A 24291-nucleotide genomic window follows, 5' to 3' on the forward strand; every position below is an offset into this window, starting at 1 on the left:
TCAGTATTGATAGGAGGCGATAGATCCAGCCCTCACCCATTGGATCTCTCATCTCCTATCAATACTGACTGAGAATGGCCGTAGAGGAAGGAAGTGTACCAGGATAGCACAAGGCTTCTTACTCATCGCCTAAAGCCACTCCAGAAGAATATCATAGTCAATGGTATTGAAAGCATTATTGTTGGATGATCAGAAAAAAGGTATGGAAGGTTATAATCAATTAATTGAAATATTAATTGATTACTGCAATGAGATTATTATATGCACAAGTATGGAAAGATTCAGCACAACTCACTATGGAGAAAGGGCTGGTGAAATTGACACAACTTGCTGAGTTGGACAAACTAACTTCTTTGATCAGAAAAGGGATGTCTGCATTTATTGGAGCCTGAAAACTCTGTGGAGTTTTTTTCCCCTTAAAAATGAAAAAAAAATGACATTGTTTTGAGCAGGTGTTCCCGCCCTTGGTCTATGCACTGGTACTTGCCCACAACCCATTGAGTACCAAGCCATGCAAGCTGCAAGCAAGTGCACGAAATTTCATTTGCACACATAGCACTTGCAAAACTATCTCCTCCCCTCCATCAACACCAGTCAATGGAACCAGAAAGGTTGGGCCTGCTGGTTTTGAGGATTAGAAAGGATGAGTCATGAGTCAATAAGAGAGTCATGATGTAAATTCAAAGAGAGAAGTTAAAATATAATTGTATATATATTGTAATTGCTGTGAAGATTATTGGAAGCTACTTCTTTATACATTTATATATTGCTTTATATATATTCTCTTTTTTCCTCTTATTTTATTGTGCTTTTAGCTTTCATTTTCATTTTCTCTACCTAATTTAATGTTTATCAGCTGTTATTATTGCTTTTAAAACTTTTGGAAAATATTATATGTATATTAAAAATTACACTTGATTCTACAAGTAGTCCTCAACTTACAACCACAGTTGAACCCAAAATGTATATTGCTAAGTGAGAAATTTGCCTGATTTATGACTTTTCTTGCCACGTCAGTTATTAAATTAGTACATCAGTTATTAAATTAGTAAGACACTGCAACCATCATAAATGTGAGTCAGTTGTCAAATGAAATTCGTGACCATTGGGATGCTGCAACAATCACAAGTGTGAAAAATGGTCATAAGTCACTTTTTCAATGCTGTTGTAATTTTGAATGGTCACTAAGTAAACTGTTGTAAGTCGAGGACTACCTTTACTTCAAACACATTCATAAATATATTTGAACAGATTTTTAAAAATATTTTTAAGACGACAAAAAAGTAAAAAAAAATCCCATCCAAGAACGCACAATAAGATTTCAAATTAAACATAGGTAGGCATTGTTTTATGAAATATTGTATAATAATTTCAATACTGCATCAATTGTATCTCTAGTGTATGAGAAATTGTAGCTCTGTATCAATAATATGTGTAAAAATCATGATCCATATTTGAAATTCATCTTTTGGTATTCACCTTTTGATATTCACATAAGAGAAAATGTGTTATTGAAATCTGCATTAAAATAATGCAATATTTTCAATAATCTATTAATATAAAAATATTTAATAACATAATGAACATACCCTTCACAATTAATCTTTTTCATATCACTAATCGCAATAATATTTATCATTTAGACATTTTTTACACAAATGTTCTTTTATTATTATTAATTATCATTGTTCGACTTAGGAGACAGATTATTCATTGTTTTCTTTAACTGATCGTAGTTGCAATGTAGCTGCTCCACCTCAGCTTTATGTTTTAAATGCATTTCATTTAATTGTTTTAAGAGATGCTCATTGGTAGAAATCAATATTCTGCAAAAAAATAAAAAACATCAAGTTTGCTTCAACTGATATATTCCATTAGAAAATAAATTCAAGGCATGAAACCCACTGGGAAGAAAAAAGTCTTTTCAATTAAAATTTTGCAATAAACTTACTGTAGATCATAGAATTGTAGTGATATAAGGGCCTGTGAAGATATTTCAGTCTAACCACCTGTGCCGGACAGAAATCCTCAAATTTTCTTACACAAATGGCTGTTCAATTATTTTCAAAAACCTCCAGTGAGGGTGCATCACTGCTTCAGGAACCAAATTATTCCACAGTTTCATAGTTCTACTATTAGGAAGTTCAAGTTTAAAATTTCTACTCATTGGTTCTTGTTCTATCTTCTGGCACTATAGAGAACAAATCCACACCATTCCTATGTGACGGTCCTGCAAGTATTGGAACACTACTACTAAGCTTTCATTCTTAGACATAGAATCAAAGAATCATAGGGCTGGAAGAAACCTTGACAGTCTTCAAGTCCAACCCCCTGCCCAAGGCAGAAATCCTTATACCACCTCAGACAAATGGTTGTCCGCTCTTTTCTTGAAAACCTCCCGCAATGGAGCATCTACAACTCCAGGACACAAACTGTTTGAATTATCCCAAGGTGCTTTTTCAAAAGGCAACTGGACTTTCTTTGTTTTTCCTTGAAGACATTTTCCTTCTCATGCAAGTTTGCAAGCCTTTGGCACATGACTTGAATGACTGAGATCTCCATTGACATGAGCTGCATGGATTCTGATTGAAATCACTAACAAGTTTGCATACAACATTAGCAAACCAAATGAATCAGGTTCTGAAAGCACCAGAAAGTGAAAAATGGCTAACAACCTTTTTGATTAGGAAGGATATAGAAAATTATGCCAACAACATACAAATTAATTACAGGCATTTTACAAACCAAATTTATGGATATCTACAAAACAGCGATTTACTACCTGTACAGAAAGTTTGCAGAAATTCAAGAGGAACTAAAGATCAATTGATGATTGATAAACTGGTTTTGAAGAATTAAAAGAAAAGATAAATAAATTTGTTCACTTCCTGGATAGATTATAAGAAAGCATTTGATTCTGTTCCACACAGCTGGGTTGAGAAATGCTTAGACATTTTTGGAATTAGCAGCAAATCCAGAAATTGCTGAAGATTTCTATGAAGCTATAGCAAACTAAGTTGATGGCCTGTGGAGAAGAACTTGGTGAAGTTGTAATCAAATGAGGAATCTTCCAAGGCAACTCCTTGTCACCTCTGTTATTTGTACTTTTGATGGCACCATCAACAAGCATTTTGAATCGATGTTCCAATATTTTTTAAAGATACGATACAATGGTTCCAGTGGTGGGTGGGATTCAAATGTCAACAACTGACTCTCTGCCCTAATGATCAGCTGGGAGGATGTGCCCATGGTGGCCATGGCCAGGGGGTGTGACAGGCAGCACTTAGCCTTCTGCCACCCTGAGAGAAAAAACAGGACCTGGGGGATCCATGCTGCACCCGCTCCCGCACACCATTTTGGGCCTAGTAGGCCTCCCTGTACTTACCTGGGAGCCAAAACGGGGCACCTGGGGACTCCTGGAAGGGGCAGGGCAGTTAGGGGAAGGGCCAGCCAGCAATTTAAAAACCAGTTCGCCCGAACCAGCCCAAACCAGCTAAATCCCACCACTGATGAGATGACATCTGCCAGCTCCTTTAGAACTCTGACATGTAATTCATCAGGTCCCAGTGATTTATATTAATCAAAGTCAGACAGGTGTTCTCTTGCCATTTTGTTTATTTTAATTTTTATTTATAGTCTGTCTTTCATAGTTATGTTTTTGGTAGATTGGGCTTTTTGTGTGAAGACTGATGCAAAGAATGAGTTAAGCAACTCTGCTTTCTCTCTAGTGTCTGTTACTTCCTTGCCATCTTCTCTCTTTAGTGTACCAACTGTTTCCTTGACTTTTTTCTTGTTATTTATATGTTGAAATAAAATTTGTTTTTATTATCTTTTCCTTTTGTTGCAAGTCTTTGTTCATTCTGAATCTTTGCTTTCCTGACTTCATCTTTGCAGATTCCGGCTGTTGATACTCTGCCATAGTTATGTGTCCCTCTTTCCATTTTTGTCACTTATCCTTTTTGTCTTTCAGTTTATCAGATCCTGGTTCTTCTTGGATTTCTTGTTTTTCTTTTTCAGCAGTATTGTGTTGGACTGGGTTTTTATGATCATATTTTTCAGTGTTTCCCACACTTTTGACTTGTTTTCCCCTTTAGGATTTTTATGCTTGTTTTCCCCTTTAGGATTTTTATGCATGAAATTTTACTTAGACTCTGAGTTTGTTAAAATAAGCTATTTTAAAGTTTAAGGTACTGGTTGGATTATATTCTGCTTCTTGTGTTTACATTATATTGAATTCCAGTATGACCTGGTCACTGTTGTTCAAGATTCTGGCAACTTCTATCACTTCTTCTCTATTAATAAGAATTAGATCCATTGTACTTTTTCCTCTAGTTCCCTCCTCTATCTTTTGAAGGACAAAGTTGTCAGCTCAGTTGGTTATGAATCTGTTCGATCTCGCACTTGCTGCAGAGTTTGTCTCCCAGTTAATATCAGAGTAGTTAAAGTCTCCCATTACTACTTGGTATGTTTCCTGCATACATTTGTTAATTGATTCCTCTATTTCTTCTGCTTGGTTGGTAGCATATGCCTATAGCAATGTCATTTTCCTCCCTTTTATATTGACCATATGGATTCTAGGTGGTTTTCATCCTTGATTTTGTATATTTCTGTAGAGATATAGCGATCTTTTATATATACTGCAACTCCACCTTCTCTTTTGTTAAGTCTGTTTGTTTTGAATAGTTTGTATCCTTCCATCAGTACATTCCAGTCATGTGTTTTATCCCACCAAGTTTCAGTAATGATTACTATATCATATCTGCTTTCATGTACTAATACTTCAAGTTAACCCTGTTTGTTCCCTAAACTTTGAGTGTAAGTATATGGGCATTTGAATTATTTATTGTTCTTGGGTTTGTTTCTTATATTTCTCTGTAACTGGAATTTCCATTCTTTCCATCACTCTCTACTTCATTATGTTTTTCTTTTTTTACTTCTTTTTTCTCTTTACTCCCTTCCTCCTTATGTGATTGGTAAGCTAGTGGTTTTTGCTTGGAATTAGGTTCTCAAGGTCATGAAGACTGGCCCCTTCCCTCATTTTAGTTTAAAGCCCTTTTGATAAGATGAGCCAATTGTTTTCCAAATATATTCTTTCCAGTTCTTGTGAGATTCACTCCATCCCTTGACGGTAGTCCTTTGTGTAGACCATGGTCTAGGAAGCTGAAATTCTATTGACAATACACTTTTTAAGTCAGTGGTTTGTTTCTAAAACCCTTTGCTCCCTCATTGTATGTTGGCCTTTTGTTGGAAGTATAGATGAAAACGCCACTTGTGCTTCTAGTTATTTAACTTTCCTCCCCAGCTGTTCATAATCTCGTTATTGTTTTTAAATTCATTGTTGGGTCATTGGTCCTCATGTGTAGAAGAAAGGGGCAGTAATCCATGGGGTTTATTGTTTCAATAAGGTACTCAATTACATCTTTCATTTTTTGCTCCAAGGATTCTGTGATGCCATTCCATTTTTGGCAGTGCTTGTCTTCAAAGCTGATGTTTGAATATAGAGGTACTCCTGACTGAATGGAATAGGAACAGGTAAGAATAGAAAGAGTGGATTTTTTAGCTTCTTTATTGTTATATTATATATTTATCCGTTTGACTGCATTGCGATGCTTTCCTTTTAAGCTATGAAAAGTTCAAAGTCAATTGGAAATGACCGACAGTTAAGTTGAATAAAGTAAATTTTGGCTAGATGGAACTGAAGAATGTGGTGAGATTTCTGGGATGTAAAATTACTTTTAAATATTAGCATGTAAGAGCAAAATTTGGGATTCTTTACCTATGGTTTTCCTGTAACATCTCTGTCATTTCTCGCATCTTGTTAAAATTTTGGAGATGTTTCTTCATACTAGCATTCTCGTCAATTAAAAGTTGATGGTGGTCTTCAAAATCTAATGCAAGAGTTAAAAAAAAAAAGAACTAGAGTTACAAACACACAAATACCACACATGGAATAATTGGAAACTATAAAGGAAAAGTAACATGAGAAAGATTATGAGTTTGTTTATGAATTTCCAGTTTTTATTTTTCTCCAAATCATTTTACACAGGTAGCCATCTGAGTTTGTACAAGACTAGCTAGTGGTATATCTGACCTTTATTAGAATCAACTGTATCATATAAGATAGTACCTTTTTCACTGATCATTTATTTTGATTTTGACAGAATTAAATTCCGGTCACCAGAATAAAAAAAATTGAGACCATAGAAAGAGTGCAGAGAAGAACAACACATATCATAAGTGGTCTGGAAGTTAAACCATATGATCAACAATTGAGAGAAATAGATTCCTCTAGCCTAAAAAGGGAAGGACTATGAATTATATCATAACACATAGTCCTTTCCAGTACTTCAGGGCCTGACAGAGAGAAGAGAAGGGTCAACTTATTTTCCAAAACATCTGAGGGGAGGACAAGAAGTAATAGATGGAAGTTCATTAAATCTTTTGTGAAGTTATTGAAGGGTACTAGCCCTAAAACAGAACACTGGAGTATCCACTGCTTACTTTCCTCCATGTAGTTGTTGTTCCATTAAATACTACATGTTGAGTGTCGTTTGTCAGCCAGTTGCAAATACATCTGGTGGTGATGCTTATTGAAATCCAACTATACTATGTCCATTGCATTTCACTGGTCCACTAATTTAGTCACATTGTCAAAGAATGAAGTAAGATTTGTTTGACATGATCTATTTTGGACAAACTCATGTTGGCTTCTAGTTATAAATCTGCTTACTCACATACCTGCTACTTGATCACTACATGACAAATTTCAATTTAGTTTTTGTTCCTGGGTACAAAGAATGTTTTCCTAACCCTTTGTGCCTAAAATAAATAGAAAATAACCATTGTTCCACAAAACTTTTGCTTATGTGATCAGGGCACTGATATTTTGAAATTTATCTCTTTTCAAGAACATTTTTGATTCACATTCAATGCTGATTAGACTTCTAGAATATTTTTGAACTGTGAGGACTGTCCAGAATGTTCTAGAATTGGCTAGAATGTTCTAGAACTGTGATGGCGAACTTTTTGGCTCGCTTTTGTGCCAAAAGGGGGGAAGCGCACCCATAATGCTAGGCACACAACCCCAGCGCGCATGCACACATGACCAGCATTCCCCCTCATTTTTGGCGTGCTTTTTTCACCCTCCCCAGGCTCCAGAGGCTTTATAGGCACCTGCGGAGGGTGAAAACAGTTTCCCCTGCCCCCACAGAGGCCCTCCAGAGGCTTCAGGAACTTCCCTGAAGCCTCCAGAGAGTGAAAAACTGGCCCTATGGGCAAGCCAGAAGTTTGGGAATGGACTTCCGTTTGCTTGTAGAACTGGTTTTAGTCCTTCGGAGCCTTCAAGGGCTTTCATAAGGTTCCGGAGGGCAAAAAATGACCTTACGAGCAAACCGGAGTGACTCCTGGTTTGTTAGGGTCTTTTTTTTACCCTCCAGAGCCTTCAAAGAAGCCTGCTGAAGGCCTCTGAAACCGGAAGTCTGTTTCTGAACTTCCGGTTTGCCTGTAAGTCCGGTTTTTCGCGCTCCAGAGGCTTCAGGAAAGCCTCTGGAGGGCAAAAAATGGCTTCAAAAGAAAGCCGAAGCTGACAAGGCAATGCATTGTGTGCCATGACAAATGGCTCTGCGTGTCACCTGTGGTACACGTGCCATAAATTCACCATCATGGTTCTAGAATGTTTGGAATTTTCTAGAAGTTTCGAATACTTTCTAGGAGTAGTCATAGAAATATATAAGTACAAGTGTTACACCAACATTTTTATTTGTCTAATTGCTGAGTAACAGAATACTTAATAGTAACATTTGATTTAGATGGCATCAAGAAGTTGCTTGAATCCAGCATTTTGCATTTTGGATTTTGCTATGTATGTGGACAATTTATCAAGACTCTTTGAAAACATCTGGCAAGATGTGTGAGGCCTACAAAGTACATTTTGGCTCACATGCAAACACTGCAAAAAAAAGTCTTGAAGGTGAAGAATTGCTGTTCACTAGATTAAATTTCAGTGCTTCATTACTATTTTAAAAAGTTGCAATTAAGACGATTTTCCCTATTTTCAATGTTCTAGGAAAATACAGACTGTGATACATGTTTTTTACCCTATGGTAATATCTTGCACATTAGGTAATGTGTAAAATATCAATTTTAAAAAATTGATATAATTCTGCCATGTTTACAGGCTTCTACAGGGGGGGAAAAGGAGCCATGAAGTTTGTTATTTGAAGAATTAGATGGGAACCAACTAATCACTCAAGCAACTAATACTTCTATATGGTGAACCCTTCCAATCATTGAACTGGCAAGTTCCTATCATGTATCCATCCATTGCTCCAGTACCACACTGTCCTGAGCTTCCCAGTACCATCCCTCTAGAGAGGGATCAGTCATACTCAGGAGAAAGAAGCAACTCAGATAGCAAGAAAAATATGGCAGATACAGATTATAATTTCACAGATGCAGCTGAGGAAAGCAAGTCATACTTCCCCAACCAGAAAGACCTCCACAATTTGATTAGCTTCTGACATCTATGCTCAAGGAGTGGAAGTTATTGGATGAAAGTATGCAAGTCACAGAGAAAGCATCACCAATGTTTTCCCAACATCTTCAGTTGGCAAGATGGGCTATTCTTTTGCAACACTGGCCTATTCGAAGCTATAGGAATTGCCTGTAACACAAGTGAATGGTGCTATTCATAGAATTCAGGAACCTCAAAACTATATGGCTTCATACTGGAAACAAGTACCCATCTCTACCCATGGCTCAGTCTGTATACCTCAAAGAGGACTATACCAGTGTCAAGATGTTACTGAGTGATTTGAAGTATGGTGACTATGGCTGGGAGGTCATTGGAGACTTCAAAATGGTGTCATTCCTGATGAGCCTGCAAGGCAGTTTCAATAAGTTTTATTGGGTTTCTTTGCCTCTGGGACAGCCAGGTCACTAAAGTGCATTATCACAGAAGGAACAGGCCACAGTGAACCAAGTTCTCCATAGGGAAGAACAGCATAAAGTGGGAGCCACTGATAAACCCTTGGAAGGTGCTGATGCCACAATTGCATATCAAATTAAGCCTCATCAAATAATTTGTCATGTTTCTAAAAACAGAGTCGGCACCTTTCAAGTACCTCAAAGATCTCTTTCTATAGCTGTCAGAGACAAAGATAAAGCTGGTATCTTTATTAAACCACAGATAAAGAAAGTCATGGAATTTGCCAAGAAGCTGAACAGGATGGAGAAAGTGGCTTGGAATAGTTTTGTTGCAGTAGTCCATAATTTTCTGGGCAATCTCAAAGCTGAAAACTATAAGCAACTGGTTATAGTTGTAACCAGTTATAAAGAATTAAGTGAAAATGGGATGCAGAATGTCCCTCAAAGTCTGTATCTTTGATGGTCATCTTCACAAATTCAAGAAGAACATAGGTACTAAGCATAGTATAAAGGAAATGACCATTGGCTTACCTGAAGGGTCATTCTTTATGCGCTGCAGGAGAGCCCAAGCATCGATTAGTCTGGTTGCCCAAGGACTGAGTTCAAATTCTTTAGCCACACCTCCTGTTCCTCCTTAAGGCCAGATTTTTAATGATTCCTGGAATCAGAAGGTGCGATGAAATGGTGTGGAGATCGTCTGGTGTTCCCAAACCTTGGACCCACACGATATTTGGGTGGGGTTGGACTCTCCCGCAGCACACAGAGAACGACCCTTCAGATAAGCCAATGGTCATTCTCCTCTGTGCTGCTTGGAGAGTCCAAGCATGGGACATACCCAAGTTAATTGTCCCCAGGGCGGGTAGAAGAAGAGGCCAACAGTTCGGCTACAGAATGCACTTGCTGCAGCACCCATCTGCCAAATGAAGCCTCGGCTGTATCCAATTTATAGTTCCGGACAAATGAAGAGGGGGGACAACCACGTCGCTGCTCTGCAAATGTCCTCTATTGTTGCCTGTGTTGCCCAGGCCGTGTCGTGGAAGCATTCCTCGTGGAGTGGTGGGTGATGTTGTGTGGAACTGCTCTGGACTGATGTTCATATGCCAGGGCGATGCATGCCCTCAGCCATCAGCCTATAGTGGATGATGTCACCTTGCATCCCATTGACCCTGGTTGAAAAGATACGAAAATGGCTCAGACCTACGGAACTCCATGTTCTCTTCACGTAGCTACGTACAGCTCATCGCACATCCAGTATATGTGAGGTATGTTCCCTGGGATGTCTGGGTTGCGGGCAAAAGTCCAGTAGAATAACCTCCTGCGACCTGTGAAACCAAGTGTTAATTTTGGGAATAAACGTGGCCCAAATCAAATCATAAATTCTGGTGGTTGAGAGCCTCCTGGCCGCTTGGATCACCTTGTTTGAAAAATTATCCCTCCTCAGGAAGTCCCCCTCAAGTGCCAGACAGATAACTGAAGCCACTGGGAGTCTGGGTGGACAATGGCCCCCTGGCTGAGGGAGACCTGATCCTGAGAGATGAGCCAGGGATTCACCACCGAAAGATTGATGAGATCGGTGTACCAGACCTCCTGGGCCAATGAGGGGGCACCAAGAGAACCTCTGCCCCTTTGGCGATGATCTTGTGAACTATTTGTGGAAGCAGAGGCAGAGGTGGGAAGGTGTATAGAAATCCGGGCGGCCACCTGCAGCAGAGGCCATCCGTCCCCTCTGCCTGAGGAGAGTGGAAATGGGAGAAGGGGGGAAGCTGTGTGTTCTCCTGGCTGGCGAAAAGGTCAACTGTTGGAACTGCAAACCTCAGTGTTAGCTGGTGAAAGAGGTCCGGATGCAGGCCACTCTGAATTGTCTGTGATGGTCCTGCTCAGTCAGCCCACTTAAGTGTTGTCCACTCCTGAGATGTGGTCCTCCCAAATTGACTGAAGATGTTGTTCCACCCACTTGCTCAAGGCCTCTGCCTCCGTCATGAGGGACTGGGAGTGCATCCCCCTTGGCAGCTGATATGGGCCTTGGTGGCCACATTGTCTGTCATAAACAAGACGAGGTTGTGTTGCATATCCCATCTGAAATGGCAAAGGGCGAGTCTCACTGCTTTCAGCGCCAGGCAGTAGATGTTGCGGTCTGATTCTAGAGACCACCTGCCCTGCATCACTTGATTGCCTAGGTGGGTGCCCCAGCTGAATAGGCTGGCATCTGTAGTCACTACCAGCTGCTCTGATTTCTTGAACAGCTGGCCTTTCTTCCTGACCGGAGACAGCCACCATCAGAGGGAGCGCCTCATCTTCAGGGAAAGTCGGACTGATGTCAGGGAACTGCTCTTGTTGGCTCTTTGTAGTGGTAACAAGATCCACTGGAGTGCCCTTGCATGGAGCCTTGCCCAGGGGACCACTGTTATGCAGGAAATCATCTTGCCCAATTACTGGGACAGATGAATGACTGCACCTGCCTTGCCCTCTGCACCTTGAGAACTAGGGCTCTTAGGCTGTCTAATCTCTCTTTTGATAGGTGAACCCTGCAAGCTAGGGTACTGATTTCCGTGCCTAAGTGAAGGAGCCAAGTGGTCAGATCCAAGTGGCTTTTCTCCAGGTTTACAGAGAACCCATGGCCTGGAGGCTTCTCATGGTGTCACGGAAGTCGCGAACTGTCTGTTCCCTTGACAATGATTAATGAGGATGTCATCCAGGTAACATACTAGTCTCACCGGCCTCCTTCTGAGGTCTGCTGCCACCACTGAGAGAATTTTACTGAAGGTCCTGGGTGCTGACGACAGGCTGAAGGACATGATCCTGTATTGGTAGTATCAGCCCGCGTAGAAGAACCTCAGGAACCTTCGATGATGAGGCCAAATTGGTATGTGCAAATATGCCTCCTTTAGATTTACCGATATGAGTAGATCCCTGTGCCTTATCCCTTCAAGGATGGTTTGCAGGGACTGCATTTTGAACCTCCTGTACATTACATGGTAATTGAGGTTTTTCACATCTTTGGTACCAGGAATAGGATGGAGTAAAATCCCCTCTGTTCCTGATCTACTGGCACTGGTTCTATGGCGTTGATTTCCAGGAGATGTTGAATCTCCTTGTGCATCAGCTCCCTCTTGGTTGGGCAAGAGGGAGTGTTACAGTGAATGAAGTTCCTCAGGGGAAGGGAAATGAACTCGAGGGTGAGGCCCTGTCTCACCATCTGTAGAACCCAAGAGTCCAATGTGGTAAGTTGCCATTGGTCGGCGAACTGATGGGAGACAGACCATGCTGGTCACTTGGTCTTACGGAAGGGCATCTGGGAGGCTCCTCCTTGGTTAGTCCTATGGTAGGGATACTGTTGCCTGCCTCTATCTCGAAAGGACTGCCTGCCCTGAGACCCTTCGGAAGGCTGGGAATATGGTCTGTGGAATGTTGAGGTGTTGAAGGAGGAATCAGATGCCCAAAAGAACTGCCTCCTAAAATAAGATTGGTTCTTCCTCTCCTGTTTTTTGCTACTGATGGGAAAAACCTTCCTCTTATCTTTGGATTCGACCAGCATAGAATCCAAGGCTTCCCCAAATAGCTTGTCACCCTTAAAGGGGGCAACGGCCAATTTCCATTTTGATTTCATATCTAGTTGCCAATGGCGAAGCCAGAGGAGGTGTTGAGATGTTACGTTAGATGCCAGTGCCCTGGAAGCAAATTTTGCTGCATTTAAGGAGGCATCAGTCAAATACTGGGCCATTGCAATAATTTTAATTATGTCTTGTCTGAAACATGTGTCCTCTGCTGGTAATTTATACTGCAGGTGCTTTAACCAAAGGTTAGAAACCCTATTAAAGAAGGAGGCAGAGGTAGAGGCCTTAATTGCCCAGGCTGCCGCTTGGTGCGTTTTGTGGCAAGCCTTTACTGCCTTCCTATCCTCTGATTTGAGACCCTCCATAAGGTCTGCCGAAAGAACCGAATTAGATGTCAGAGTCCACTGGAGGATCTACAGGGGGTAATTTGAGGACATTTTCCAAATTCACCTCCACTGAATAGAGTCTCTTGTCCTCCCTGCTAGGAGTGGCCAGGGAACCTGGCTGGGACCATTGGCGTTGCACCACTTCCATAAACAGTTCAGGCACAAGGACAACTTCCTGAGCCAGAGCCTGTGTTTTGAACATGCTGTTCCTGGGATTGGGAGGACCCACAAAGTTGCGTGATGGCTTTTGCCTCATGCAAAATGGACTTGAATGTAGTGGGTTTGAACAACCCTGAGAAGGCAGGGGTGTCTGGAGGAAGATCTTCATCCTCAGACACTTCCTGGTCATCCTGATCCTGCTCATCTCCTACAGAAACCTCGCTGATGGCAGAAGATTCCAGGGATGAGTGCCCCACCCTGCGCATGGAAGCCCCAGGGTTCTTCCTGTGTCTGCCTTCTGATTGGCCATACTTGTGCTGAAGTCCTTCAGCTATCCCCTGTGAAATGGCATGTGCAATCACCTCCTGCACTTCAGAAGAAAGCACTAGGCCCCTATCCTCCCTGGAGTGATGTCTAGCCCAAGGAAGTGAGGAAGAAGGTTCTGGGCCTGAAAGCCTAGGAGGAGACTTAGAAGGCAAGTCTGGCTCCAACTGAAATGAATGGCCTGGAGAGCTGGGCCCCACCACTGAATTATCAGGAGATAAATCTAAGGCCTCGCCCTCCTCCTCCAACTCCTGCCGGGGATCTGGACGATTAATGGGGGAGAGATCTCTCACCTCCTGAAGCCCCACAAATCTGCCTTGCCCCTGGGACTTTGGGATTGCTTCCCCTAAGGCCTTGCCCTTGCCTGCCATCCTGCTCCTCCCCTTGGCCTTGTCCCTGGTGTTGGCACAGGCGGGCCAGAACTAATGTGTCCCAAAGCCCCGGATACTCCAATGCGGTGGTAGGCATTCCAGCATCTGGCCAGCCGATGCAGGCTCAGATGGATTAGCCGGTTGCAGCCCTCTCACAGGAACCAAGGGAGAAAGGTGCTTGTGCTGAGAAACACCGGCCAAGCACACCGAGGAGAAACAAACGCAGCTGCATGGTTCCTGCAGCCTCGGTAGCCACGTGGTCTCTCTTCACCTCACTGCTGCCGCTACAGAAGGCGAAGTCTGCAGGGCAATTTCTGGTGGTGAAATGGAGGATCTGTAGAATGACCACGTGGTGGCCAAAACAGCACGGCCACCCAGAATAAAAAACTAAAGGCTTGGGTGGTAGCAGCGTTGCCAGCAACCCAGACAACATCCACACACCACCCAGCGGTGATCCTCCAGGAGACGAGCAGCACAGACCAGCATCACCAACAAAAGCGCACGAAGTGGAGGCTTGCAATTGGCTGCCAGGCGCAGAGGGAGGGTGAATTCAAAATGGTGGCTGCAGCCGTGCTCACCGCAAAAAAAACCTCCCAAGTTGACAACTTTAAAAAATATGGTCTGGGGAAGCTGTCCACAGCGCCAGACACCTGCAGCTTCCCCTAAGCAGTCAAGCCTCTGACCAGAAAGCATGGAAGACAATCACCCCCCCCCCAATAGTTTGCTCCTCGCTCTCTCACTTAGGTAGACAATCCAATTCAAAAGCAAAAGACAAAAGGAAAATACACACAAACTAAAACAATAAATCTGTGCTCAATTTGGAGAGTCCAAGCCAAATTAACTAAAACAGCTAGAGCTCACTTAAGTGCATCCTGAGTGGGCCAGACTGAGTTAAAAACTGGCCTTAAAGAGGAACAGGAGGCGTGGCTAAAGAATTTGAACTCAGTCCTTGGGCAACCAGACTAATTTAACCCATGCTTGGAGTCTCCAAGCAGCGCATAGGAGAACATGATGAGGGGCTATATTTAGGAGCTTCTTCAAGAAAGTGGTTTGCAGTATAATACTTTCTGAACCCTTTTGAATATTTAACAATATTTGCCATATATTATTCTTTCTCTAACTGCTTAAAAAGTTAAAAAATTCTCCTGTTTTATCTCTATAAATATGAAACTTTTGTAGTGAATAGAGCTGTTTTTGCATAGCTCTTTACAAATAAGCAATTGAAATATAATACTGGTAAGCTGGAAACAAAATATGTGTTCCACAATGTTATATTTTCTAGGATCTTCCTGCATATTGATGTTAGACTGATTGGTCTGTAGTTTCCTGGATCTGTCTTTTTTTCTTTTTTGAAGATGGAAACCACATCAGCAGTTTTCCAATCCTCTGATAGTTCTTCAGTGCTCTGGGATCTTTGAACGATTCAATGTTTCTGAGATCACCTCTGCCAGCTCCTTCAAAACTCTGGGATGCATTAATATATTCCCTTGATAATAAATTATTGTTAACATTGATATTGAAAACATATATAATCAATTTTGATAAGAATTGTCAATGAAAAATGAGATTCAGTAAGAATCTCCTTACATGAAGGGATTCTATGAGATCACAACACTAGATCCCATCTTTCAAGAGGCTCAGAGTAGAAGCAAAGCTTCAGCAAACTAAACTTGTTAATTAGAATCTGACTTTTTAAACAAAGAACTACTATCTACTTATTTCTATTTCTACAATACATTCAATATTAGTAAAATTAGCAATGATGATTTGTATTTTAGTATATATAGTTAATGAGTATAATTAAAGTTACCTATAATCTGACAATGAAAAGGTAATTGGAACAAAATTTTCCCAGAATTTACCAGTAATCTGTAATGATGTTGTATCAGCGGTATCTGAAAACTGAATGCTTTCTTCCACTTTGAATTTATGAACTTTTAAGCCATCTTTTTCTTTCAGTAACTTATTTAAATAGAGTTTCAGTGCATCCTAAATTTAGAAGAGTAAAGAAAACATATGAACACCATTAAATTAAAATCACATTTTAAATTTTGAGACTAGTTAGAAAAATAAGCAAAAAAATGAAAGAATCAAGTTTAATAGAAATAAATGAAAAAGTCTTCACTTAGGAAATAAAATTAAAATAAATGTATTGGGCCTGCTTTGTAGTTCAGTCCAATGAGACAAAGGAAACAAGTTCCATGTTGATTGGCTGTGGCTACTGTCTCCGTGTCCCAATCCCTGAAACCACTCATTCAAACCAGTAGCAAGCAGAAGACATCCATGGTGCCATCCAGGTTGGGACCAAATGAGGCCTACAGGGAGAAAAGTGGCTGTTTTTTACTCAGACACTGCAAAGCTGTTTTTCTTAGTTCTTATATTCTTATAGCTTTACTAACATTTAAATAAAAGATGGCCCTTTTCTGCACATGGGTCAGCCTCTTCTGGAACACTGGAGATCTTTGAGAAGATAAATGAGTGATTGGAGCAGGATGGGGAAAGGCAATTGGAATCTGGGAGGTTAGCAAAGCAGGCCCAGTGCCTTTGGAAACCTGGCAGGTCAGGATAGGGGAAGAGGAAGTAACTATGGGGACCCCAAGGAATTGTAAATTGAACATGAGATATCTCAGTGGATGGGGGGAGGTCTTGGGTAATTGGAAGGGTAATTCCACCACTAGCTCCCCCCTCCCCACGGTCTTCCCTACCCTGAGATACCTCATGTGCACATAACGACCTATGCATTAGGTTAATGAATGCATTGAAGAAAGCAGGGAGATACCACATTCATTTAGCATGATCCAATTGATTAATCCTCCTGTTATGAATATAATTGGCAGATTCTATTACATTCATAACTTGAGGGTTACCTGTATAAATTTAGTCCTAGTTTGATAGGGAGCCAGCAGAAAAGTGTCAAAGACAATGAAATTCCCAGGCTAGTTTAGCAACTGAATAAGGACATTAGGCTGATCACCTTCTGGAAGGTCCTTTAAGGAAAAAGAGAAGCTCTTGATTTATGAATTCCCAAAAGTTACTTATGACCCAATTTTAAAGTCATGGCTATTACAGTGTTCCTGCTGTCATGTGCATACAATTCAGACAGACTTGCCCCAATGACTAACTGCAGAGGCCCTGCAGTGCCCCTATTTATCTGCTTACCAATCCTGCCCTGTGGACAGGAATGGTATACACTTACCTTCCCTACTGGTTCATAAATGTGAGTGCACACACTATTAAATTCCTGCCCTAGCATAGGATTATTAGGAGCCGAGTTGGCGCAGTGGTTAGGGTGCAGTACTGCAGGCCACTTCAGCTGACTGTTATCTGCAGTTCAGCAGTTCAAATCTCACCAGCTCAAGGTTGACTCAGCCTTCCATCCTTCCGAGGTGGGTGAAATGAGGACCCGGATTGGTGGGGGCAATATGCTGACTCTGTAAACCGCTTAGAGAGGGATGAAAGTTCTATGAAGCGGTATATAAGTCTAACTGCTATTGCTAACTGCTATTGCTATTATTAGTAACTAGTTATAGTATAGTTAAGATTGAATACATATCTATTCTCACACAAAAAAAGTTTTAAAGTATTAAAGAAAACCTATATTCTACTCACCATATCTTTCTTATTTTTGCTCAACTCTGACTTTAGATTATTAATCCTGATGCTATATTGTTTCTCTTGTTGAGCTAGACACTTTTGTAAGGCTTCTTTCTCTAAGAGAAGTTTATTCACCTCTTGATTCTCTGTGGAATAATGTTTCTGTTGACCTGCTGGCAAAGATTTCTGAACTGCAGACAAAACCATTTCCGCTTGATCTGGGATGTAAAGAAATTTATCTGTCTATAATTAGTGAGAACAGAAAATTAAACAAAACAAGTGCCTTCATAAAATACTGGATGATAGAAAATTCATTTTATGATTCTGTTGGATTGTTATAGATAGCGTGTCTTGCAGACATGTTTACATTCCACAGTATATTATTCCAGCATATAATAGGTCTGAGTTTTGATCACTTTAAAACCAGTAAGCTAAAGTTAAGGATTGCAAAATCAATTAAGATCATTTGATAATAAAAGTTAGTATTGATACTATTATTTTCCAGGAAAAGGTTGGGTACTCTTATTAGCATTCTGCACTTGCATATCTGAAGAAATAAATGTAGGCAAACATTTGTACACTACAAAAAAAAAAAAAAAAACCATAGGCAATTAAGGCTACCTAGGTCCAGACCGAGTAATGAGCCACTAGTTCCACAGACCTGGTCTTGAGAAATAGAAGGGGTGCTGAATCATGGTCCTTGGCTACAGAAGGAGTTTTGTTGATAGAGGACAGCAACAATTTAAAGAACACTGTATGGGATGCAGCCAACAAGCCAGAGAGAGTCTGGTAAAAAGCCCATCCCAGATCAACTGGATTAGAAGGCAAAAGGACTGAGCCTTCCAGCAGGATACTATGTCTTTGATTAGGGTACAAGACCAGCACTTCTCCAATATGGCTGCTGCACGGTAAAAGACTTTCTTCTCCCTGGCGGTCAATGCTGATGTTCTTTGGCAGCGCTCCTCCCTGGATTTGAATGGGAGCACTTAGGAATGACCCAAAGCAGGTGTGGACCCACCTGGGAAGGGGAATCTTGAAGATTCCAGGTCCCCATGGGAAGGGTTAGAAAGTCCCTGGGCAAATCCATCCTCCTTGTCAGCAGTTTGTTTACTAAGGAAGTCTGAGTATTAACTTTCACTTTTTGAATGTATTGTTTTATTTTCCTTTTTGCCCTTAAAAGTTCTAACTGTTCTTTTTTTGTTTCCCTTTATGTTGCTGCTTTGAATAACTTCTGCTTCCACATAATGAAACATGGCATGTTTTGGGATGGTGAAGTGCTTTCACTTTATTTACATTAATATTGGACTTTCACCACAAGACTTTTGCATTTTTTATATTTGCAAAATATTCAGAGTTTATTTCTTTAGAAAATTTTTTTCAATCTTGGGTTGAAATATCTAGAAATTTTTCTGCTTCAGTGTTCTTTTTCTTTGTTCCCTGATCAAGTTACACAGAGCAACAAGGTATCACATTACAGACAAGCAGTAGTAGCTGAAATATGAGAAAAGACTTTCTGGTAACATGCAATTTTTAATTGAGAGCTTTTTTTTAAAAGTTTGATGAGATGATAACGGTTGTGGAAAATACACAGAGTCATATAGCTCTGAATAAGTTAGATTCACAAAAGGACACTGATATGAAAGTTGCAGAGCAAAGGGATAGGGACCCCTTGACTGAAGGGAGAAGTGACAAATTGTTCTTTCCTAGGAGGACTGAAGGAAATTGGAGAATGAATTTATTACCCTTAATTGGAAACCACTTCTATTTGGACTTTGTTTGCAAGATAGGCCTACTGTGAATATTGGATTTAATTAGACAATAATTGATAATAGTGCCATTAAGAAACAAACATGGATATTTGATCCAGGATGAATTACTCTTAATTTTGGGATGGTTTGGGGTAGATAGGATACAGTGACAAATTTTCAATGAATCAATTATGATAACAGCTGGTTAACAAAGGGTTTTGATATTTTAACCTTGTTTTAATTATTATTATTATTGCTATTAACTATTTTGTCCTCAATATAGCATATAGATGACAAATCAATATTTTGCAAATAGATTTACTAATTCACTAATTTGGGAGGAGGATTATTTCGCAAGGGATGGGAACCAATATTTTAGTAATGTATAAATCAGTATTTAACTAGGGGGATAATATCTGTTGTGTACTGTATATGTTGGTTTATTTTTCAATGCATTTTTCAATGTCATGATTATTTTGTGTTTTTGTGGTTAGTGATTTTAATTTTTTTATTTTTTAGGAGTTTTATATTTTAACTTCCTTTTGAATATTTTTTTTAAACAGAAAAAAGGATACCAGGCCAGCAAAGTCCCTGTGGAACGATTTACCTGCAGAGATCCGGACCCTTACCACTCTCCCGGCCTTCCGTAAAGCCATCAAGACCTGGCTGTTCCGGCAGGCCTGGGGCTGTTGATTGATATCCAGCCCCGTTTAGATGGAATGGGTGACATGTATTTTAATACTGTATTTTTATTTTTTATCTCTATTTTTTTTTAATTAAATGTTTCTTGTCTGTTGTGAGCCGCCCAGAGTCCCTATGGGAGTGGGCGGCATACAAATTCTAATAAACTTGAAACTTGAAATTCTGAATTGGTCAGCTATTGATTACTTTCAAGAAGACCTACAAAGTGCAAAAAGGCAATGATACCTGCTCATGACTGTTGTGGGCTACCTCTCTGATATTAAAATATATTGGAGATGGAGAAGTTACAAAGTCCCAGTCTCTTTGTATGTGCTGAAGCAAAAGTTTCTGTAATCAGGCTCTGTGAAAAACCCTCAGGCTGAGGGCTCCTGCCCCTAAAGTTTTAGTGTACTTCCACCATCTTCTCCCCTGCCAGGCCTGCTCTTTGTTATTTTTTTTGTCCTGCATAGACTTTGGTACAACAGTTATGAAAGACTCAGGGACACCAATAACCGTGGCTAATTATGTCCCACAGATTGCAGATATGTCAACATAGGTTCTGGCCTATTGCACTTACTGTCCACAGAATAACAGAATAACAGAATTGGAAGCAACCTTGGAGGTCTTTTAGGTAGACTTTGACTAATAAAAGTTCATTTAGCCTTAAAAGTTACAACAGCACTAAAAAAATTGACTCATGACAATTTTTCATACTTATGCCGTTATCATATCCCCATAGTCATGTGATCAAAATTCAAATACTTGGCAACCGACTCATATTTATGACAGTTGAAGTGTCCTGGGATCAAATAATCACTTTTTGTGACCTTCTGACAAACAAAATTGGGAAGCTGGATACATTTAACAACCATGTTACCAACTTAACAACTGAAGATTCACTTAATAACTGTGGCAAGAAAGGTTGTAAAATGAGGTAATATACATTTAACAACTGTCTCACTTAGCAACAGAAGTTCTGGACTCAATTGTGATCATACAATTATGCAGGGGGTTGGAGTAGGAGAACCTATACCATTCTGGACAAATTGCTGTCCAATTTCTTCTTAAAACCCTCCAGTGATAGAGCACCCACAAATTCTGAAAGCAAGCCATTCAGCTGATTAATAGTTCTCACTGTCAGGAATTTACTTCTTTGTTCATTAGTTCTCCTTAGTTCTCTCCTTGATAAGTTTCCATCCATTGCTTCTTGTCCTGCCTTCTGGTGGCACCCTCTTTTTTGTAACAGCCCTTTGAATATTGGAACACTGCTATCATGTCATCCCTAGTTCTTTTCAGTAGCCTAGATGTAACCAATTCCTGCAGTTGTTCTTCTTGTCTTTCATCCATGCAGCAGTGCTGGCACACCCTTATTTACCAAAGAGTATATGCAGGCCTGGAATGTTCCCAGTATACCAAACAATTGAAGAAGAAAAAGGGGCATTGGAAGAACATGCACAGGAAAAAACTGGCTGATGCTGGTATACCTTAATGACACACACACACACATGTGTGTGTGTATATGTGTGTGTATGTACACATACATACAGTATATGTCATTACTCCCCCCCCCCCCCCCCCCCCAAAATCCCACTAAGTCCAAATTGTGACTCCCACTGTGAGCTGTGTCAGAGATAGCTAATCAGGTTCTTGGTTACCATGCTGGGTTTCCACTAATAAACAGACTGGAATGGAAGATTAAAGACCCATGTAATCCCATAAACCCAGGGAACTCTACTGTCAATCCACCCACAGACTCAAACAGAGAGACTGTTATGAAGTAGAGAGACCGTATACTAGTCTCAGTTCTGATCCTCAGCCCACTTTCACAAACATGGAATCATAATTGGCTATCTACTGAACAGCAGTCCTATAAGACATTTGGAATATTTGATAAAAATAGTTACACTTCTGCATAGGCATCCAGGTTGGATGTCTCAACATTATGAATAGAAATTGCCTAAAGAATGCCTGTAAACTGATATGTGATATTCAACTTGCTGTTATTTGTGGGCGCTCTTGCCTTGAGGGTGATAATCTCAATTAACTTAGTTGTTAAAAACAGAAGTAACCAAATCATCAGAGAAAATTAGTCAAATCATCAGAGAGGATAATTGAATTACAACATTCATTCTTACCTAAAAAAATCTCATTGTAATGGAGTGATTTGGAACCATTCCAGTATTTGTCAACCAAGTCAAGTAAACGTTGCATGGGTGTTGCTTCACATAAATTTTTATTCATCATGTGGATTGTTCCTTGAGGTAGTGCCTTAAATAAAACCAATACGTATATTACAATTTATCTAGTATGAACCTTCTTATGTGCTGAAAGCAGATTAAAATAAAAATATGTTGGTAATTAATTACAGTGCATGTAAAAAATTAAGTTGCAACTTTCTCCTTCACTTTTTCTGAAAAAAACTAAATCTGAAAAAGATGGACATAACTTATGATGATGAGGCTCACATAAAATGCACTATAGATTCTATATTCCTTCCACTCCATTTTAGGTGTAATATATTTGACTAAAGACTATTTTAGATACTTGCACATAAATGTGGACCATCATCGAATTTACAAAACCTAGTTCTTAATTCAATAAAGAACAGCTTTTTCAATAAACAATATTGTAGTCTATTCATTGACACTTTGCATACTATTTAAAACCTCAGCTTCAAATGATTAAGAATTAAAGCACTGTATGGTCTAACTGAGGGGTATCAAACTCAAGGCCAGGGGACCAGATCTGGCTGTGGGGTGCTTAGACCCAGCCCCCGGAGTCACCCTAGAAACAGCAAAGGACCAGCAATTGTTCTTTTTTGCGTAGTTTGTCTGAATTCTATATGTCTCATCGATCTCACTTGCCATCTCATCCTTTCCTATTCCCAAAGCCTTTGCCATAAGGTCTGCCATCGTGTCTGGTAAATCCTCGCCTTTTTCTTCCTTTATATTCTGAAACCGTAAAAATTGGGCTGCTTTCTCCGATTCTAATGTGAAGACCGTTAACTCAAGTTTATTTGCCTGGATCAGCCTAGAACTCAGCTGCTCCATTTTTTCCCCTTACTCTCCAACCTTCCTTCTATTACATTTATTATTTGTTCGTGTTTATTGATCTGTTCCTGGAACTTCTCAAATTTATCATCCATCTTCTGCATCTTCTCCTTTAGTTCTCCAGTATCATTTCTTATTTCTCCAATATCCTTTTTTAATTCTTCATAATTTTTATCCATTACTTCCTGCATAGTCTATAATATCATCTGAAGCTCCTTAGTTGAGTTGGATCTTTCTCTCTGTAATATATCCTCAGAAGATCTTTGGTTCGAAGGGCTGGCGGCCGCTAGAGACGGCTGGGATGCTGGCTTCCTCCCCATGCCAATTTTCGTTAGATTCGTAGTGCTTGTCATTTTTTGGAAGAATTGGATCCCTAATTTAGTTATTTTCCAAAGCTCCCACTTTCTTCTCTCCCTTGTAACTTTCTCCAGTCCTTCCTTCCTTCCTTCCTTCCTTCCTTCTGTCTTCCTTCCTTCCTTCCTTTCTGCCTTCTTACCTCTCTCTCTCCTCCCTTCCCCTCTCCTCTTCCCTCTTCCTCTACTCAATTATCAATTTTAAGTAGTATTAAGGGGTGGTATACTCTATATATCAATAGATTTGTATATTATATGAAAACAACTATCATAGGATAGAAAGAGAATGAGAGAGACTGTCTATCTATCTATCTATATACATACATACATACATACATACATACATACATACATACATACATACACACACACATACACATATGTATATATGTATCACACTTATAATATTCCTATATTTCTATTAATCTATTAATCTATTTTATTAACCTAAGAGTAAATTCTAAGAATGAATTGCTTATAGTTATTGATTAAATTGTAATTGAATTGAATTGAATTGAATTTATTATATTTCTATGCCGCCCTTTTCCCAGAAGGGACTCAGGGCGGCTCACAACCCAAGTCAGAGGGGGGGATAGGGGATACAAATAGGGAAAAAAGAAATGGACAACAATACCACAATTTAAAAACAATTCAACAGCCACACCATTCGAGCAGGGACAGGAACTCATCAGCCCCAGGCCTGTCGGAACAGCCAGGTTTTAAGGGCTTTGTGGAAAGCCTGGAGGGTGGTGAGGGTCCGAATCTCCACGGGGAGCTCGTTCCAGAGGGCCGGAGCAGCCACAGAGAAGGCCCTCCTCCGGGTGGTCGCCAGTCGGCATTGGCCAGTGGATGGAATTCGGAGGAGGCATAATCTGTGGGATCTAATCGGTCTGTTGGAGGTAATTGGCAGCAGGCGGTCTCTCAAGTACCCAGGTCCAATACCATGAAGGGCTTTATAAGTGACGACTAGCACCTTGAAGCGTATCCGAAGACCAATAGGCAGCCAGTGCAGCTCGCGGAGGATAGGTGTAACGTGGGTGTACCGCGGTGCACCCACAATCGCTCGCGCGGCTGCATTCTGGACAAGCTGAAGTCTCCGAATGCTCTTCAAGGGCTGCCCCATGTAGAGCACATTGCAGTAGTCAA

The 24291-nt window shown here is 40.3% G+C and overlaps 1 protein-coding gene across 1 annotated transcript in view; it reads right to left on the reverse strand.

Annotated features, from left to right (window-relative positions):
* Positions 1-1675: 1675 nt before the first annotated feature.
* CEP72 (centrosomal protein 72) overlaps positions 1676-24291 on the reverse strand; it is a 49531-nt gene continuing 26915 nt past the window's right edge. Inside the window, exons 9-13 of the mRNA XM_032235894.1 lie at positions 21878-22010; positions 17329-17531; positions 15582-15708; positions 5777-5888; positions 1676-1826 (exon numbers count right to left, since the gene is read on the reverse strand). Of these exons, the coding sequence (XP_032091785.1) occupies positions 1676-1826; positions 5777-5888; positions 15582-15708; positions 17329-17531; positions 21878-22010 (726 nt within the window). The remainder of the gene's footprint in view (positions 1827-5776; positions 5889-15581; positions 15709-17328; positions 17532-21877; positions 22011-24291) is intronic.

This window comes from Thamnophis elegans, chromosome Z (genome assembly GCF_009769535.1).
Source record: "Thamnophis elegans isolate rThaEle1 chromosome Z, rThaEle1.pri, whole genome shotgun sequence".
NCBI classification, from domain to species: domain Eukaryota; kingdom Metazoa; phylum Chordata; class Lepidosauria; order Squamata; family Colubridae; genus Thamnophis; species Thamnophis elegans.